General features: G+C 46.2%; 1 protein-coding gene across 1 annotated transcript in view; it reads right to left on the bottom strand.

Moving 5' to 3' along the window:
* Positions 1-18,789, bottom strand: part of SHISAL2A (shisa like 2A) — a 79,048-nt gene extending 60,259 nt beyond the window's left edge. Inside the window, exon 1 of the mRNA XM_073563599.1 lies at positions 18,430-18,789. Coding sequence (XP_073419700.1) covers positions 18,430-18,611 — 182 coding nt within the window. The 5' untranslated portion in view covers positions 18,612-18,789. The remainder of the gene's footprint in view (positions 1-18,429) is intronic.
* Positions 18,790-20,263: the final 1,474 nt, after the last annotated feature.

Here is a 20,263-nt window from a genome sequence, read left to right as displayed (position 1 = left end):
TGCGCATGCGTGAGTAGGATTTCTAATAATAAAGATGGCGCTGCAATCACCGGAGAGTAATTGCGCACGCGCAAAATTTTGCTTTGCTTCTGATGATGTATTTGCTTTCTGACATGTGCAGCTGATCTTTTAAGATGCCAAGAAAGGCACAGATGGGATTGTGGTTTCTTCCTGACATGAACAATTGATTTCATAGGACGTTGGTAACAGCGTTATTAGGAATGGGGGGAGTCATGTAACATTATAATCCTTCACAGCTGTTCACATTACAATCAATTGACTTGTTTATGAATTTTTATATTATATGGCACTATAGGCACTTGTGTATTTCACTTTATAGTGTTGCAAACAAAATCCTTCTGCACTTTATATATAAATATGAAATAACAAATATGAAATTGTATGGTTTTGATACTAATTGATGTAAATTGTATTCACTTCATTACATACTTTAAATATCCTGAATGTGCACTTGCATACTGCTTGAGAAAGACACACACAGAGACGAAACTTCGCACAAATGGGCTATTAAAATAGCTTTTTTTGCACTAAAATGATGGAGTGCTGCTTCCTTGATTTATCTCTCTATTATCTATCTATTATCTGTCTATCATCTATCATCTATTATCTATCTATCCATCTATATATCTATTATCTATCTGTCTATCATCTATCTATTATCTATGTATCTGTTATCTATTATCTATGTATCTGTTATCTATCATCTAGCTATAGTATCTATTTATGTATCTATAGATATATCTGTCCATCTATCTATCTATTTATCTATCATTGAGTTGCAGGGACTCGAAAATATTATTCAAACACGTTGAAGTCACTCGGTTAGCACCCGAGTATGCTCAGATAATACTTTATCCCAGCACATTCGCTCATCGTTGTTTTATTTCTGTCTTTCTAGCAGTGTTTTCAGGCAATTCCTGATCTGGGTTTGTTGCTGGATGGGTTTTACCGGGATTCTACAGGTACGTTCCATGCATATGTGTTTGGATAGGTCACTGCCGCCTCCTCTTATCTATTCTTGAATAAATTTTGCATAATCGGTTAATTCAGACGTTTCTGAATGAACCGCCCTCATGTGGTTATGTTATAGGTAGAGTTGAGCAACTTTAGTCTGATCAGGTTTCATGTAACAAAATTCGTTTCAGATGAAACTGGTCCGACTAGGGCAAAAAAAAGTCGGAGTTTCTTCCGAAACCCGACCCCAATGCAAGTCAATGGGGAATAAAAGTCGGCATTGAGTGGATGAATGTCGCTCAACTCTAGTTATTGGGCCTTCATATTGTTATTTCGACGGAAAGGTTAAAAGATTAAGAAAAACGTTTTGGAAGAAGGGGGAAAAAAATGACAGTGCAAAAATGAAAAATCGCTCAGAGTGAGGGGGTTAATTGTCTTCTGAAGGATCAACGCCGAGATAAGTCTTACAAGAACTAAACAATTTTCTTCATCTGACGCTAATCAATGGACATTTTACCTATCTCAGTCTCTGTTGGAAACCAGGATAGTCAATGAAGATATTGACAAACCGCTTTATACACCCCGCGCTTCACAGAAGCAGCGATCGAAATTACGTAAATGTAAAGTAAGAATAAGCCCAGCGAAGCTGCAAACAATCGTCAAATTGACGTGAAATAGCAAGCTGCCTAAAAAAGCTACATTGTTTCCTAAATTATCACATATGTGTTGTGCACAGAGGTGTTCTATGGAAGCAATGTACCACTCTTCTTATGGTTTTCAAGGTTGTTAAGCTTTTTGGTTGCTAAATGGTTTTCTATGACCTTCAGTTTCATTGTATGTTAACGAATGGGCAGGAAAAAAAATGTCTGTTTAGATTGGGAATGTGTTGTGGAAATAAGAAGCCATCAGCAGTTTCTGCAAAAGTCTTTCTACAGAGAAAGAACAACTGTGATATCTAACATGACCTAAACACTGGCCATGAAACCAAAGATGATGAGCATATTTCATCTTAAACTATGCCAGGGATGTGTAGGAAGAATTGATAACAAAGTTTTGTCTTTTGTAAAGTTGAAAATTAATTTAGGTATATTTACGCCAATGTCGGACTCCCTCCCTTTGATGTGGACTCCTATCTTTCCCGGGATATGAACAGTAGACATGTGCCCGCAATAGCCGCGGGTGGAATGGCAATCCACCTGCTGCTATTAACCAGTTAAATGCCGCTGTCAAAAGCTGACAGCGGCATTTAACAAGCGCTTACAGCAATCGTGCCAGAAATACGCACATCGGTGACCCACGTCACCGGTGTGTCGGCATGACAACCAGAGGTATCCTGGAAACCTCTATGGTTGTTCATGCTGGACTGCTGTGAGCGCTGCCTGGTGGTCGGCACTCATAGCAAGTGAGCAATTAAACTACATAGAGACGATCTGACCATCACCTCCATGTAGCAGAACTGATCGGGTTGTGGCAGCTTGTAGTATCCCATGGAGACTATTAAAGCATGCCAAAAGTAAAAAAAAATGTGTTTAAAAGTATAAATAAATATATATATATATATATATGTGGCGCCCCTGAGGCTCAGTCGCCACAGAGGTACTGCACCTTCTCCTAAGGTGTAGTGCCCCACCGCCTAGGTAAGTTGGGAACTCCTTTCCACACTCCAACACTCACATCCCATACAACAGGGTAGTTCAGCACAACCACATGTAGGTCTCTCTCTCCTCCTAGACATTAGGAGTGCCTTTGGTGGTTCCCTGCTTGGAACACTGGATGGGCTGGGAGGGGTGGGCGGAGTTGAGACCCATATAAAAGGTTGGGAAGGTTTAGAATTACAGGTTCAGTCTGGCGGGAGGTCAGGCGAGAGGAGGTCAGTCTGAAGTCAGGCTGAGGGGAGTCTGGACAGTCAGTCAGGAGAGTCTGAGGACGGGACCGAGAGGAAGGAGATCCCTAGAAGAGGGAGAGAAGAAGGAGTGCTGCAGCTGCCTCAGTAATCTGAGCCAGCTGGCACGGGAAAGGAACGAGAGAGAAGGACGTAGAACTGCAGCCTAAGCTTCCATAAGAGAGAAAAGGATCAGGACGGGACGAAGGAGTAGAGAGAACAGAGAGGAGTTGAGGGTCGGAAGAGGAACCCTGCCTATAGGTTCTCAGCGCAAGGCCGGGGCCCGGTCCCCGAGGTTGTATGGACACTTAAGGTTCTGCAGCAGACACCGGTGGAGTAGTTGGCTGTAAATGCACTACTCCCATCTAAGACTTGGGGCACAACAGCAAGCGAATAGTGAGCCAGGACTCTGGAGAAAGGAGTCCCCGATAGAGGCTACAGCTGTCTGCCATACGAGTAGAGTTGTTAGGAACATCTGACAGGAGGAACTTCAGAGTACCACGGTACTGGAGAGCTTCATACTAACAGGCGCATTGGCGGAGTCGTTCAGGAAAGGTACATGTTGGCGGAGTGTTGGAGAAGAGAGCCCTGACTTGCCCGGGAGGTTGACTGAATCTCTGCCCCGGAGGATACGGCATGGAAGCGGGCACCAGTATATACCACGAACTGTGAGTAAAGCATTGAAACTGCAAGCCCTGGTGTCCTCCATTTCGTCTGGGGTCCGCCAGCACTGCTACATCCCCTGCGCCGGACACTGCACCATCAAAGTGTCCCCACATCTACACTGCCCTGGGACAACAGCCCTGCCTGTGGAGGGCTATACCACCATTGCTGCATCACACCATCTGTCCCAGAGGATCTGTCTGCAGCGTCAGCTTAACACCTCCCTTGCCGAACACCACAGGTGGCGTCACAAACTATTCCATTCCATTACACTACAAACCACCATTGATTTGGGTGCCCAGGGCCACGGACCGGGTCACCGCTGCTGTGACACATTTCCCCTTGACACCGGCCCGGTACCAAGTACCCCACAGCCCTGGGAGGGCGACCCATATATATATATATGTTCAAATCACCCCCCTTTCGCCCCATTCAAAATAAAACAATAAAAATAAAATCAAACATACACATATTTGGTATTGACGCGTTCAGAATCGCCCAATCTATCAATAAAAAAAATGATTAACCTGATCGCTGAATGGCGTAGTGAGAAAAAAGTCAAAACGCCACAATTACTTTTTTTGGACTCTGCAACATTGCATTAAAATGCAATAATGGACGATTAAAAGATCGTATCTGCACCAAAATCCTGTGAGGGATAGCCTGATCCTTCAAATACCTTGGGGCCTGTTTTGCAGGCCGCCAGATATAGTCTTGGTTTCCCCAGTGTGCTAGTTTTTTATTTGCTATCTTTGATTCTGACCTTTGCCTGGATTACTGACTCTGTGTCATGTCGGACGCTGTTCACACCACAGCGTCCGGCAGGCAGAGGTAGTTCCACCTCCAGCCACTATAGCCTCAGTGGCGCGGGCCTGATCTTCAGGCTCTCGGGGGTTAATCCTGCTGGAGACCAGGTTGGATGGTTAGTCACGCCCACGGTCTTTAAATGGTCATGCTGGCCTATGGGCGTCGCCGATTATAGCTTGTGTTTCATACCAAGTGGTTCCGGTCTGGAGTGGAGGTGTTGCAGAGAGAGAGATTCGTATCTGGTGTCATATGATCCGTTGTTATCCTTTCTCCTTCCCATATTTGTGTTTAGTTGTGCCCTGTTCACATTACTGTATATTCCTGTGTGTGTGCGGCGCTGTGTAGTTTAAGTTCTCCCTGTCTGTCTTTATTTGTGTGGGGGCTTTGGTGGTCTGTCTCCTCACTGGGTGGAGGGTGGAGGGTTAAGTGCAGGGCTGAGACGGAGACAAGGAAAGGTTGGAGGCTCAGGCATTTGCACCATCAGTAAAAACCCTGGGTTGAGGGTCAGACAGGGTTTCCCCTAGTTATAGGGACATCACAGGGCCCCCGGGTATTACAGCTTTAGTGGGACTAAGCCCCACGTGACATTATAATCGGCCCACATTTTTTCAGGAGTCCATGGATCCATTAGATTCCATAACCCGCCAGTTGGCGGCGCTGTCCTTACAGGTCTCCGAGTTGAAAGGGGCAGTTCAGCAGCAGGGCCTGGTAGTAGCGAAGGTGCAAACGGCATCTGCAGGTATCGGTGCAGAGCCGAAGTTTCCGCTGCCAGAACTTTTTTCAGGGGATCGCAGCAAATTTGTCGTATTTCTGGAGGCCTGCAAGTTATACTTCCGCATGCGGCCAATCTCCTCAGGTAATGAGGCCCAGCGGGTAGGGCTGGTGTTGTCATTACTGAGTGGTGACCCCCAAGCATGGGCATTTTCCTTACCAGCTGACTCTGCTACATTTCTTTCTGATCCTGACCGACTGGCTCTAGCGGAATCTAAAATCCGCGCCCTCCGCCAGTGGGAGCGCTTGGCAGAGGACTATTGTTCGGAATTTCGCCGCTGGGCCGTAGACACACAGTGGAATGACCCAGCGCTGCGGAGCCAGTTTATGCATGGGGTGTCAGGGAGGGTTAAACAAGCCCTCCTGATGTATGAGTCTCCGGCATCGTTGGAGTCTGCCATGAGTTTGGTGATAAGTATTGATCGCCGTTTTTGTCAGGGGGCACAGGAGACGCTACCTCTGGGGGAAAGCAGAGGTGCAAGTGTGGTTGAAGTAGATGAGTCCCCTGAACTTATGCAGATTGCTGGCGTGGCACAGGTTAAGCGTCGCGCTCAGGGATTCCGGAAGCCCGGAGCATGTTTCTACTGTGGTAAAAGAGGTCATTATATTAACGTTTGCCCGGTACTACCTAAGAGGGTCACATCGGCGGAAAACTGTTAAGCTCAGAGGGTATGGAGGAGACCCAACTGAGCGTATGCATATCCTCCATGATGGTATCTCAATGTATGCTCCCTGCCAAGGTTATTATCGCGGGCAGAGAGCTACCAATATCAGTGTTTGTGGATAGCGGTTCCGCCACCAATCTCATAGATGAGGAGTTTGCACACACCGCCGGGTTTAAGATTGAAAAACTTCCTCACCCCATACAGGTGGTGACCATTAATGCTGTTCCCCTCCCTCAAGGGGAGATTATGGAGTTTGTGGCAGAGGTGAAACTCCACATTGGGGTCCTACATTCTGAGTCGGTTACATGTAGGGTCCTCCGTAATCTCCCTGCACAAATGGTCCTGGGTTTTCCATGGTTGTCCAGACACAACCCAGTAATTGATTGGAAAACTCAGGACATAGTACAATGGAGTGGTTTTTGCCAAGACAATTGCTTGGCCACATGTGTGTCCGCCGTGACGCCCAGCCTGCCGGAGGCTTTGCAGGATTTCGCAGATGTTTTCTCTGAGAAGGGTTGCTCAGAACTGCCTCCACATAGAGCCTATGACTGTGCGATCAGGTTAAAACCCGGGGCCAAATTACCTAAGGCCAGGATGTTTAATATTTCTGGTCCTGAGAGACAAGCTCTGAAAGACTACATCGCGGAGAGTCTGAGCAAAGGACACATCCGGCCTTCGTCCTCGCCTGTAGCTGCGGGGTTTTTCTTCACTAAGAAGAAAGATGGGGGGTTACGCCCGTGTCTGGATTTCCGAGAGTTAAACCAGATTACTATCCGTGATCCTTACCCTATGCCGTTAATCCCGGATTTGTTCAACCAGGTAGCGGGGGCGAAATGGTTTTCCAAGCTGGACCTCAGGGGGGCGTATAACCTCATAAGGGTCCGTCAGGGGGATGAGTGGAAGACGGCGTTTAACACTCCTGAGGGTCATTTTGAGAGTCTGGTTATACCGTTTGGGTTGACCACCGCGCCTGCCGTTTTCCAACATTTTATTAATGATGTATTTGCTCATGTCCTGGGGAGATTTGTGATTGTATACCTGGATGATATCCTCATTTATTCTAGCGATCGGGACACTCATTTGGAGCATGTCAGGCAGGTGTTACAGTTGCTCCAGGAGAACCAGCTCTATGCTAAGCTGGAAAAATGTTTATTTTTTGTCCAGGAGTTGCCCTTTTTGGGATATATTGTGTCCGCAGCCGGGTTTAAAATGGACACCGCTAAGGTGCAAGCGGTGCTGCAGTGGGAGAGGCCGGAGAGTCTGAAAGCACTCCAGCGGTTCCTTGGGTTTGCGAACTATTATAGGAAGTTTATAAAACACTTTTCGACTATCGCCAAACCGCTCACGGACATGACAAAAAAGGGTGCCGATCTGGCGAACTGGCCTGAGGTGGCTATACGTGCCTTTGAGCGTCTGAAGAATAGTTTTGCTTCAGCCCCCATTCTGGTGCAACCAGACGTGTCTAAACCTTTTGTGGTGGAGGTTGATGCGTCGGAGGTGGGAGTGGGGGCAGTACTGTCTCAAGGCTCGTCCTTGAGCGAGATGCATCCATGCGCCTACTTCTCCAAGAAGCTGTCGCCGGTCGAACGGAATTATGATATCGGCAACATGGAGTTGTTGGCCATCAAACTGGCTTTTGAGGAATGGCGACACTTCTTGGAGGGGGCGGCTCACCAGGTCACAGTCATCACCGACCATAAGAATCTGCTCTATCTGGAGTCGGCCAAGCGTCTGTCTCCTAGGCAGGCTCGCTGGGCATTGTTTTTTACTCGTTTCAATTTTCTGGTGACTTACCGTCCCGGGGCTAAAAACACCAAGGCGGATGCTTTGTCTAGGTGTTTTCCGGGGGGAGAACCTCGGGAAGAGCCGGTACCCATCCTCCAGAAAGGGGTAGTGGTCTCGGCTCTCACGACGGAGGTAGAGGCGGAGATTGCCGAGGCCCAAGAGGAGGTACCACCAGGACTTCCCGCCAACAAATCATTTGTACCCCTGCATCTTCGGCTTAAGGTGTTGAAGGAACACTACGACTCGGTACTGGCTGGTCATCCAGGGGTGAGGGGCACCTTAGAGCTGGTATCGCGTCGTTTCTGGTGGCCCAAAATCCGGCAGGACGTGGTCTCATACGTGGCAGCTTGCATCACGTGCGCTAGGGCTAAGTCACCCCGTACCCGTCCTGCTGGCACGCTACAGCCTCTGGGGGTACCCAATAGGCCATGGACAGAAATCTCCATGGATTTCATCACTGACTTGCCAGCCTCGGCGGGGAACACGGTTATCCTGGTGGTGGTTGACCGTTTTTCAAAGATGGCGCATTTTGTGGCGTTGTCTTCTTTGCCCAATGCTAAGACGTTGGCTCAGGTATTTGTGAAGGAGGTGGTCAGACTCCACGGAGTACCGTCGGACATAGTATCTGATAGGGGTACGCAATTTGTGGCGAGGTTTTGGAAAGCTTTTTGCTCACGTTTGGGGATCAAGTTGTCACATTCATCGGCGTTTCATCCACAGTCTAATGGACAAACTGAGCGCATGAACCAAAATCTAGAACAATATTTACGATGCTTTGTGTCCGACAACCAGGAGGAGTGGTCTACTTTCCTCTGGCCGAATTCGCGTTAAATAATCACCGCCAAGAGTCATCGGGAGAGTCTCCATTCTTTTGTGTGTACGGTCAACATCCTCAGTTTTGTACCTTACGTCAGGGTGACTCGGGGGGTGTCCCGGAGGAGGATCAGCTAGGAGCCCAATTTCTGCCATCATTAACCCAGTGGCGTATCGGGTGGAACTTCCTGCGGTGTACAAGATACACAACGTGTTTCACAGAGCTTTATTGAAAAAGGTGGTAGGCTCTGTGGACGTGACGCCGATGCCACCTCCAGTCATGGTGGATGGCGATTTAGAATTTGAGGTCACCAAGGTAGTGGACTCTCGAGTAGTACGCCGTACTCTTCAGTATTTGGTGCACTGGCGGGGGTATGGTCCGGAGGAGAGGTCTTGGGTTCCAGCCTCAGACATACATGCGGATCGGCTGGTCAGTTCTTTTCACCGTCGTCATCCGGACAAGCCGGGTCCTATGAGTCTTGAGGGTCCGGAGGTCCCTCGTAGAAGACGGGGTAATGTCATGTCGGACGCTGTTCACACCACAGCGTCCGGCAGGCAGAGGTAGTTCCACCTCCAGCCACTATAGCCTCAGTGGCGCCGGCCTGATCTTCAGGCTCTCGGGGGTTAATCCTGCTGGAGACCAGGTTGGATGGTTAGTCACGCCCACGGTCTTTAAATGGTCATGCTGGCCTATGGGCGTCGCCGATTATAGCTTGTGTTTCATACCAAGTGGTTCCGGTCTGGAGTGGAGGTGTTGCAGAGAGAGAGATTCGTATCTGGTGGTGTATGATCCGTTGTTATCCTTTCTCCTTCCCATATTTGTGTTTAGTTGTGCCCTGTTCACATTACTGTATATTCCTGTGTGTGTGCGGCGCAGTGCAGTTTAAGTTCTCCCTGTCTGTCTTTATTTGTGTGGGGGCTTTGGTGGTGTGTCTCCTCACTGGGTGGAGGGTGGAGGGTTAAGTGCAGGGCTGAGCAGGAGACAAGGAAAGGTTGGAGGCTCAGGCATTTGCACCATCAGCAAAAACCCTGGGTTGAGGGTCAGACAGGGTTTCCCCTAGTTATAGGGACATCACAGGGCCCCCGGGTATTACAGCTTTAGTGGGACTAAGCCCCACGTGACACTCTGCTCCTGCCTGACGATTTTGTACCTCTGCCGCCCTACTGGTTTCCGACTCTGACCTTGGCCTTGTTTTTGACGCTGCGACTGCCTAACGATTTTGTATCTCTGCCTCCCTCCCGGTTTATCACTCTGACCTTGGCCTGGATTTGACTCTGCTACTGTCTGCCGTTTTTCTACCTCTGCTGCCCGCCTGGTTTAGACTTGGATTCCTGACTACGCTTTTGGTCTCGTTTCTTAACCCCTTTCTGGCGACCGTCCTGCTCTGGTCTGCTGCTCTTATTCAGACAGCTACCTCCTGGGCTCTGCTGTTAATCCAGATCCCTGTATAGGGGTAAAGGGTATCGGGGTTGCTCGGGGTGCTGTCTTACTGCAGCCCAGACTCGCAGACGGACATCACAGGCAGTGACCTGGTCCGTGGCCCTGGGCGTCCAGTAAAAAATTAGAGGAAAATGATGTGGTGTTTGGTTGTGACGCCACCCGTGGTGTTCGGCAATGGGCGGCTGACGCTGTGGTTTTGGTCCATTGGGGCTGTTGGTGACGCAGCAAAGATGGTTCAGCTCCTCACGGGTAGAGCGGGGCCCCAGGGCAAATATATTTGAACGTTCAGATGGTGGTGAACGTTGGGGTGCAAAGGAAAAAGGAAGGACACAGTCACAGAGAGGTGCAGTTTTCTTTACCTTTTACTTGAACATAAATGCAATCTGGGGTACCATACAGATGATGGATTGAGTCCGGCTCCCGTGGAGGCATTCAGGGGACCCACCCTGCCAGGTGGGGTTGGGGACCTGTTATGAATGGGTCACCAAGGAGGATGGCAGGAACAGGCTAAGCCACCAGAAAACCAGAGAGGTTGGTAACTAAGCAGATTGCAGACCCCTGACCCTATCAACACAACTAGCAGTAGCCGTGGAGCCTTCCTACGATGCACTAGACGCTTCGTCACAGCCGGAGAACTAACTAAGCCTAAAGTCAGAAAGGTGAAATCTAAACTACCCCGGAGCAGATCCCCAAAGGAATAGACAGCCCCCAAACATATATTGTCGGTGAGACAAGATGAGACACAAACACAGGCAGAAAACAGACTGAGCAAACGGTGGGGCCCAAGCTGTCTAGCCATGACAAGACAGAAAATATACTGTCTGCAATCACGCACAAAACCCTAAAAAAAGTCCAACACTTCTGATATACAAAAAACCTGAGGCCACACGACCTCACCCCCGCTAGAACAGCACTCGGGTATAAACTGGAAGCAAAGCAAAAGATACAAACATAACAGGGGACTGAACAAACTGACACAAGCTGTAACATATGGAGCAGGGCCCAGGGCTGCCCCCAGCAGGGAGTACGCTGAACCCTAGCAGCAAAGCAGAAAGCAAAAAAAAAGGCACAACCAGATTAGATGCAAAGGATTAGCAAAAGAATAACTTAGCTGAACCATGCAGATGAGGCAGGGGACAAAAGAACTCCAAATGCACAAGGAGGAAAATCACCAGCAACCTCCAAGAGCAGCCTGCTCAATTATATGCTCCCAGCCAGTAATCCCAGGTTCCCAATTATCGTCGTCAGGTGGGGAACTTCCATCAACCTGGCCAGCTTCAATACTCTCAGTAAGCACCAGAGGGAGAAGAGGGAGCTTCGGCTGAGACATCCGAGCAAGGGAATTCACAACAGGGACCTTTCTTCTGCGCTCTCTTTTCGGGTCTCTGCTGCTTGTAGCTAAGCTGTGGCCCTCTCCTGCGTGATTTCTAACCTGTATGGCAGACAGCGTGAGCCTATATCTTTTATAGCTTTTCACTGTCAGCCCCAGGCTGTTGGTCTGCTGCCATGCCTTCAGGTGTTCAGTGTGGCCAAGGAACTTGCAGTCCCCTGCACTCCAGACTCGGCTGTCAGGGCGTAAGCTCCTGCCTAGCCAAGGACTCTGGCATCCCTTTTATCAGCGCTTCGCTCTGGGGTCAGCTATACACAATTTTCATTCCCAAGAGCCCCTTGTCTCTGCCCCTGTCCCTTCCCTCTCCACAGACCAACTCTCTCTGTCTCTAACTGTCTTGTCATGAGCTCCAACTGACCCCGTTTCCATGACAACTCTCTTGTTACTCTCTCAGCTGTCTTCTTACTGACTCACTAACCCCACCTGCTGGCCAGAATTTATAAGGAAGCTCCCCTTTCTGGCCTGCAGCAGGAATTGTCATGTACACTGTGTTACCTGGCATGGGGACCCCCCTCTTGCCTCCAGGCATGACAACACCCCTTAGAAGGAGGCAATGTCACTATGGCAACCGGACTCTGGGGTGCCACACCTGGTCAATGCAGGAGTCACTAAACCATCTCAGACAGATGTCTGTCCAGTCTCTGTTTGAAGACTTCCATTGATGGCGAACTCACAACCTCTTGTGGCAGCCTGTTACACTCATTAATAATCCTCACTGTCAAAAAGTTTTTTGTAATATGTAATCTGTATCTTCTCCCTTTCAGTTTCATTCCATTGATTCTCGCGTTTCCATGTGCTAATGAAAATAAGGATGATCCCTCTACAGTGTTGTTGCTCATACAGTTCTAAGTGGCTCTTGCCCTGAGATCCTGGGCAAATGGCCAGAAGTTCAGGACATGTGGACTGCCCAAAGATCCTGTATGTTAGCAATGCCACTACTACTACTTTTTTATTACTATTTAGTTCCCCCCAAAATTATTGTACCCAGAGAAACAACCACTGTGACCCCTCCCCAGTTTTTATTACTATTTAGTTCCCCCCAAAATTATTGTACCCAGAGAAACAACCACTGTGCCCCCTCCCCACACTACGCCAGTGTTATTCTCCAGCATCAATCACCGGTGATATCATAACTTGTGACACGAGCTGTTACTGCCAAATGGTTAGTCTTTCCGGAAGACACATTCCAAGCAGTGGACATGCCACTGTTATCTCAGAAAAACCTTAATTAAAAAAAAATTATAATTTTTTTTGCTTTTATCGCCATTTATAGGGGAGTAAGCTTGCGTTAAAATTAGTGGTCACCTGCTTCTTCAGATACGTGCAGTGCGACCTCAAGCCTCAGGTGAAGTTCACGAGCAACTGCGGCATGCAAAGTTCTCGAAGGAAAGATTGAGACTGAAACCGGGATCAAAGTCATGCCTCAGTGGGCATGCTATCTTCAGACGGTGCCCCCCGATAGTGCACACCTTGCCAACTAGTCAACTTTTTTCCAACTTTTTACATATAGTGAAAGAAGTTTTAAAAGGTAGAGTATTAGTGATGAGCGAATGTGCTCGGATAAAGTCTTATCCAAACATGCTCGGGTGCTAACCGAGTGGCTTCGGCATGCTCGAAAAATACAGTTGGGCTCAAAAGTTTACATACCTGGCAGAACTTTTGGCTTTCTTGGCCTTTTTTCAGAGAATATGAATGATAACACCAAAACTGGTTCTCCACTCATGGTTAGAGGTTGGGTGAAGTAATTTGTTGTCAAAGCACTTTTTTAAATCATAATGACAACCCAAAACATCCAGATGACCCTGATCAAAAGTTTACATACCCCATTTCTTAATGCCATGCATTGACCCTTCTAACATCAATGACAGCTTGAAGTCTTTTGTGGTAGTTGTGGATGAAGTTCTTTATTTTCTCAGATGGTAAAGCTGCCCACTCTCCATGGCAAAAAGCCTCCAGTTCCTGTAAATTCCTTTCATCATAGGCCTTGTTGACCTCTCTTCTCTGAGTACTTGGGCTCATCACTATCTATGGTGACACATCAGTAAAACTGCAGCTTTATCATGACTCATGGCACAACTTCACTGCTTCCGATGGGGCCAAATGTGATCAGCGACCTTGTGTGTAATGCAAAAAAAGCCACCACAACATAGAACCATGGGTGCCACAATACTGATAATACTCTGCAGATTCTTTATATACCGTTTAGCCTAATGAAGTGTAAAGAAATGAAGCGATGTGAGAAATACAAAGAGGGTTTGATTATCTTTGAACATACAGCATATTTGTGTTTTGGATGGGTGGCACATTTCAAAAGGGTGAAGGCCACAATATGGTCAGCTGTTCCCTACAAGGGGTTTTCCAGGACTAAGAAATTGATGATCTATCCAGATCGCCAACCGCCACCTGACATTGTGCAGTGGTCGTTCTCGGGTATTGCCACCCTGATACTATTAACGCAAACATGGGATTATTTGACTACAGTGGTTTGGTCCATAAGATGTGCGTTAAAGAGTACCTAAAGGAAAAAGACAAAGAAGAGGAACGTTGACTCGCCATAAATATGTATAGATAATCAACATGTCAGCGTTCCTCTAGCAGTGCCAGTCTCGTACTATGGCTAAATCTGATATTTCAGCTTAAAAGGGGAGTCTTCAGATGCCATAAATATTTCCTGGTGTAAATGCTGATGTTCTCCTGAATCCAGCGTTGTTTTTCTTTTCTCTCCACACCTCTCTGTTCCCGAGATATAGTCCTTCCTTACGTCTCTGTATATAAATCTAGTCCTTTTAGCCAATTGGTCGTGGTCCTCAAGAACATGCCCACAGAAAATAGTTGAGGACTACGCCCATTTGGCTAACAAGATTAGATTTACATACATGAAAGAGGGGGCAGTATCTCAAGAATGGAAAGTTGCATGACCAAAAGAAAACAACACCGGATTTAGGAGAACAGCGGCATTTACAGCAGGTAAAAAAAATACATATTTCTGTATTTCCTTTTAAAAACATTTTCAGGCTATAGCTTATTCTTATGATGGACCATCAATAACAGATCGATGGAGACCCAAACCGCCTCTCACTGATCAGCCGATTGAAGAAACAAGTGAATTTCATGTGGGTAAGGCTAGTTTCACACTTGCTTTTTTTTGCAGCGCGTTTTTCCCGCAAAAAAACGCATTGAAAAAACGCATACAAAAGCATACAACTGCTGCGTTTTTTTCAAGCATTTTTATGAGCATGCATGAAAAAAACGCAGCGTTTTTATGCGTTTGTATGCGTTTTTAGTGCGTTTTTACCGCGTTTGCGTTTTTTTCCAACATTTTTAGGTGGCCCCTCACACTACCCAAACCATGACTTTACTAACCCTAACCCTGACCCTAACCCTAACCCTGACCCTAACCCTAACCCTGACCCTAACCCTTAACCAAATCATACTTAACCCTAACCCAAACCCTAAACCCTAACTAACCCTAACCCTAACCCTAACCCTGACCCTAACCCTAACCCTGACCCTAACCCTAACCCTAACCCTAACCCTGACCCTAACCCTAACCCTAACCCTGACCCTAACCCTTAACAAAACCATACTTAACCCTAACCCTGACCCTAACCCTAACCATACTTAACCCTAATCCTGACCCTAACCCTAACCCTAACCCTAACCCTGACCCTAACCCTTAACAAAACCATACTTAACCCTAATCCTGACCCTAACCCTGACCCTAACCCTTAACAAAACCATACTTAACCCTAACCCTGACCCTAACCCTAACCCTGACCCTAACCCTAACCCTGACCCTAACCCTAGCCCTAACCCTGACCCTAACCCTTAACCAAACCATACTTAACCCTAATCCTGACCCTAACCCTGACCCTAATCCTTAACAAAACCATACTTAACCCTAACCCTGACCCTAACCCTAACCCTGACCCTAACCCTAACCCTAACCCTGACCCTAACCCTAACCCTAACCCTAACCCTGACCCTAACCCTTAACAAAACCATACTTAACCCTAATCCTGACCCTAACCCTGACCCTAACCCTTAACCAAACCATACTTAACCCTAACCCTGACCCAAACCCCAACCCTAACCCTGACCCTGACCCTAACCCTAACCCTAAACCCCCTTAACTAACCCTAACTCTAACCCAAACCCCTAAATTCCATGGTTAAAAAAAAAAAACGCATATGCAAAAAAACGCATACATGAGCATGCCAGTGCGCACATATGCGCATCCATAGGCTATAATGGCCATTTTTAGCGCAAAACGTGCGCATATGTGCGCATGCGCTTTTTTGCAGGGCCAAAAAATGCAACATGCTGCGTCTGGAAAATACAAACGCACACCCCAAAAAAACGCAGCGCATGAAAATTGCATACATGCGCTTACAAGCGCGCAGGTATGCGCACCCATGTTAAATATAGGGGAAAAACGCATGCGCACATATGCGTTTTTTTCCAGCGCTAAAAAACGCAAATGTGAAACCAGCTTAACAGATGTACAGCTCTTTGCATGACAGTCCCATTCACGTAAATGGGACTAAACGTTGAGAGTTGGACCAGGGGCATATGTAGAAATCCTGAGGCCCCATAGCAAAAGTCTTAATACCTACCAACTTTTAATAGATAGGGAGAGGGATATGCATTGCGGGACAAAGTGATTTTGCCCACAATGAAACCTCTTAGTGTGCCAACAAAAATGCATCCAACAAACTGTATATTAGCCCCATAGTGAATTCTTTCACAGTAGCCTTCACACACTCAATATGATGACCCAAAGTGGCCCCAGCAAAGTTTGATGTCCCCACCGTTCCCCACTCACATTATGATGCCCACAATGACCTTCTCAGCCACACTCACAGCTTTCCACACTGTATGATGGCCCCCACTGCTCCCCATACACAATATAATGGTCCCAACAGCTCCCCACACAAAGTAGGATGGCCTTCACAGCTTTCCACACAGTATTATGGCCCCACAGTTCCGCAAACAATATGATAGTCCCCAAAGCTCCCCACACATAGCACAATGGCCCTCCTAGCTTTCCAGACAGTATGATGGCCCCCACAGCTCCCCAAACACAATATGCTGGTCCCCACAGCTCCCCACACACAGTACGATGGCCTTCACAGCTTTCCAGACAGTATAATGGTCCCCACAGTTCCTCAAACAATATGATGGCCCCACTGCTCTTCACACACAATATGATGGTCCCAACAGTTACTTACAAACCCCCATGACCCCCACAGTTCCCCAAACAATACGATGGTCCCCACAGCTCCCCACACAGAGTAGGATGACCCTCACAGCTTTCCACAAAGATTGATGGCCCCTACAATTTCTCACACACAGTATGATGGCCTCCTATGCAGTTTGATAGCCATCGATAAAGTATCATGTTCTCTACTGCTCCTTCACACAATATAATGACCCCGTACGTAGTATGATTGGCCCCTGCAAGGTAAAATGAACTCCCATACAGTATGATGGCCTCCACAGAACCTCCACACAGTATTTTACCCCCTACACACATAGTGTGGTGTTCCCTTCAACTACTAATAAAAAAAATAAATAAAACTACTCACCTAATCCCTGTTCCTCTTATTAGCTGCTCGGGTCTGTGCACTGTGTCAACTGAGGCCCTACGCAGCAGGCGTGATTTAGTTACATCGTGCCTGCTGTGCTGAGTGTCAGACCCACACGTTGAATGGCGGAAGAGAGAGTCGATGGCTCTCTGTTCCACTGTTGTGTTAAACGATATCTGCATCCTAAACATGTATACACGGTTAAAATTGTGACGCTGGGCAGGGTCTGGTGCCAAAACGGACTCCCTGACTCATGGGCCCCATAGATGCAGCATAGTCTACCGCTATAGGTGGAACACCCCTGGTTGAACCCCAATCAATCTGATATTGGATAGGCTTTCAACATTCTAGTTCTATGGAATCTCTCTAAATCATAGTTTAATTGTGATAGGCAAAGTGTAACGCCCAAATTTTTCCCATGACCACAGCCCCTTTCACACCCATACCACACCCCATTAACTATTCCCTGAATGTACAGTTGGACATTAGGGCTCTGTACAATCCAGAATCTTTTCTGGGAGGTTTTGGTGGCATCAGTGAGATTTGCCAACTCTTTAAAGTATACAGTATGTTCACTGTATACATCTGTGCAATGTAGCATGCTAAATAATTTTGTATTATAATACTCCTCTGCAAACTTAGAGCAGAAATCTCTAAGCAGTAATTGCTGGCTGAGTGTAAAGATTGCTCATCTGATTCACATTTCTGTCCACTACCCTAAACGTGCTCTCCATTCTGATAATCCCCTAAAGGTAACATTATCTATTATGCAAACCTCTCATTCCCACTCTTCAAACATCTCTCGTGCTGCACCAGTTCTCTGGAATGCGCTATCCCAGACAATCTGGTTGATTTCCAACACAGCATCCAAAGTTTTAAGCTTGCCTAAAACACAGTCTATCTCTTTGCCTCGCTAATCTGACTGTTCTCAGTTCTCCCTTCACATTTCCTCAGAATCTTGTCCTTTCCCACAAACTCCACACACTCAGTAGCGCTTTGGGAAGTTTTACAGAATTAATCTCTCCCAACCAGTGTTGTTATTTCCTAGGTCTATCCTGATACAGCATTGTACATACATGGCAACTCAATGTTTTCCTAAAGTTGGTAGAGCCGAGTTTAGAGTTTAACAATTGGATAAAATATTGCAAAAATGTAATTCATAAGAGCGCAAGGAACCCTCAATAAGTCATGATCCTCCACCGAAGAGTCAAGTTATAAATTCAGTTCTGTGACATTTCCAAAATTTTATAAATGAAAAAAGTAAAATAAATAAATAAATAAATAATAACAGTAACATTCGACTTCAGGGTTTTTAGTCTTTGTTCACATGTTCCATTTCAGGGACAGACAATTGGAATAAGCGATCGGTTTCAACAGTTATGCAAACGGAAGCGGAGGGGGCTCTATTGATATTGTGGGGTCTGTCGACCTTCCATTTTTTTTAGAACGGAAGAAAAAGTTCTGCATAATGGATTTTTTTTTTTCCGTTCTAAAAATTGGACTCCCAACGGACCCCATCAATTTACAAAACCGATGCACAGGATCGCTTACACTAAAGCGGACATGTGAACAGAGTCTTAGTCGGTTGTTTCTTGACTATCCAAGGAAGTTCATTCATCCCAAACTCATACTTAGGACAGCGGTCTTACCTCAGCCACCACATGTAACTGTGCTCATAGGGGAAAAAACTGTTGGGGTCATCGCAGCAATATTTGAAGTCCTTAAATCCACAGCAATATATGGCTCCCAGGTCACTATCCGCCCTTGGACAGCTAAAAGCCCCGACCAGCACCTTCTCCATTGTGGTGTAACTGGAGCACTCTGCACTCATAGTCCTCCCTTGCGCTTCACCAAGTCAGCAACATGAAAAGACACTAGGAGTTCCAATGTTACCACCATCCCATGGACAAAAATGATGAATGCTTTAGTCCTGAGAAGGAGCATGGCATGAGCTCCTCAGAGCTGCATCTTCAGCATCTCCGCTCTCATCAGGACCACAAGTGATGCTCCCTATATACAAGTGGCTGCAATAACTGCCAGTGCTGGCACAAAATGTGTCTCTGTCTCCCTCTGCTGGCGATGGGATGCACAACACCTGCAGTCTTTCAACTGATCGCAACATTAATACACAAAATAAAACAGCAAAACAAAGCTAAACATTTACTGCAATATTTCCGAAGGTTCAAGCAAAACTCACTATTAATCTGAATGATCGCAAGCAATCCTATAAACTATAGTATAAAGCATATGATTTTATTCCCAATCTCTCCTTGATTTTGCAGTCATTTTTTTTTTTTCATTTTTCCATTATTTTTATGGGATGGGCTGTATTTTCAAATAGGATCATTTTAGGCAAAATATTTAACTTTAATTCATTTTTTGGAAGGAATTGAGGGAAAAGAGCAATTCCTTCATTGCTGATTTTAAATTTGATTTTTATCACTTCCACCATGTAGTATAAATGATATAAATGACAATAGCACATTTTTATATTTTTTATATGTTTTACTACTTTTGCACAATATTTTTTTTTATTTTTACTAAATAGCTTGTTTTTGTATTGCTTACATTCCAAAATCCATAACTTATTTCACTTTTCCGTAGCTTTATGGGGGGTTTGTTTCCTTAAAGGGGTTATCCGCTACTAAGATATTGAAGACCTAAGCATTCAAAATCAGATTGGTGGGGCCTGACTCTCAAGTGTAGCTTAGCTGCAGTACCCTGGAACGGCCACTACACAATGTACGGCGCTGTGCTGTTCTCGCTTCATGCACTGTTTACATCTAGTCGTCGGCAGAGCTGACAACAGGTGATTGGTGGGAGTTTTGGGTGTCGGACCCCTACCAATTTGAAAAAAAAAAATGACTCAGCATGAAGTGGCTAATAACAGAGAACCATAGAGCAAAGGAGTATTTTAACTGCTGAAATATCTGTCATAGCCATAGATGATGTGATAAGCATCTGTATCAAATAGGTCAAGGCTCAACCTCTGGGATCACCACCTATCAGGAGCAAAGAAGTCTTACAGCTCAAAGGGTGTTATGCAAAAAAAAAAACAGCAGCATCCTAGGTGTACACCTCTATGAATATGACTGTGTATATGACTTGCAAAAAAAAAAAATTTAAAGAGAGGATTCCAAGTGTATTAGTGACCACAACAAAGACAGTAAAATGCTGCCAACTTTTTAGATAGGTTTTCTTTCCAAAAGATCATAAAATTCTCTTACTGCTGCCACCACTAGGGGGAGCTCATTGCATAGGGATTTATATGTTGCTCATTGAACTCATGAATAAATTTATATGTAAACAGCTCCATCTGGTGGTGGCAGAAACAATTCCAGCCTCTTACCAAACTTTCAAGTAATGTTTCAGAACAAGCTATCCTGTGTGTGTGGATAAGGAATTAAACTACGTCTGGCCATTATATAACTCGTATCCTTTATGTTCACCAGTTTTCTCACTCAGAAGGTTCTAGTTCTTAGT

This window comes from Dendrobates tinctorius, unplaced genomic scaffold (assembly GCF_039654945.1).
Source record: "Dendrobates tinctorius isolate UK_male_01 unplaced genomic scaffold, ASM3965494v1 ptg000396l, whole genome shotgun sequence".
Taxonomy (NCBI): Eukaryota; Metazoa; Chordata; class Amphibia; order Anura; family Dendrobatidae; genus Dendrobates; species Dendrobates tinctorius.
The sequence above is the reverse complement of the archived record's forward strand: the minus strand, read 5'-3'. Positions and strand labels throughout refer to the sequence as shown.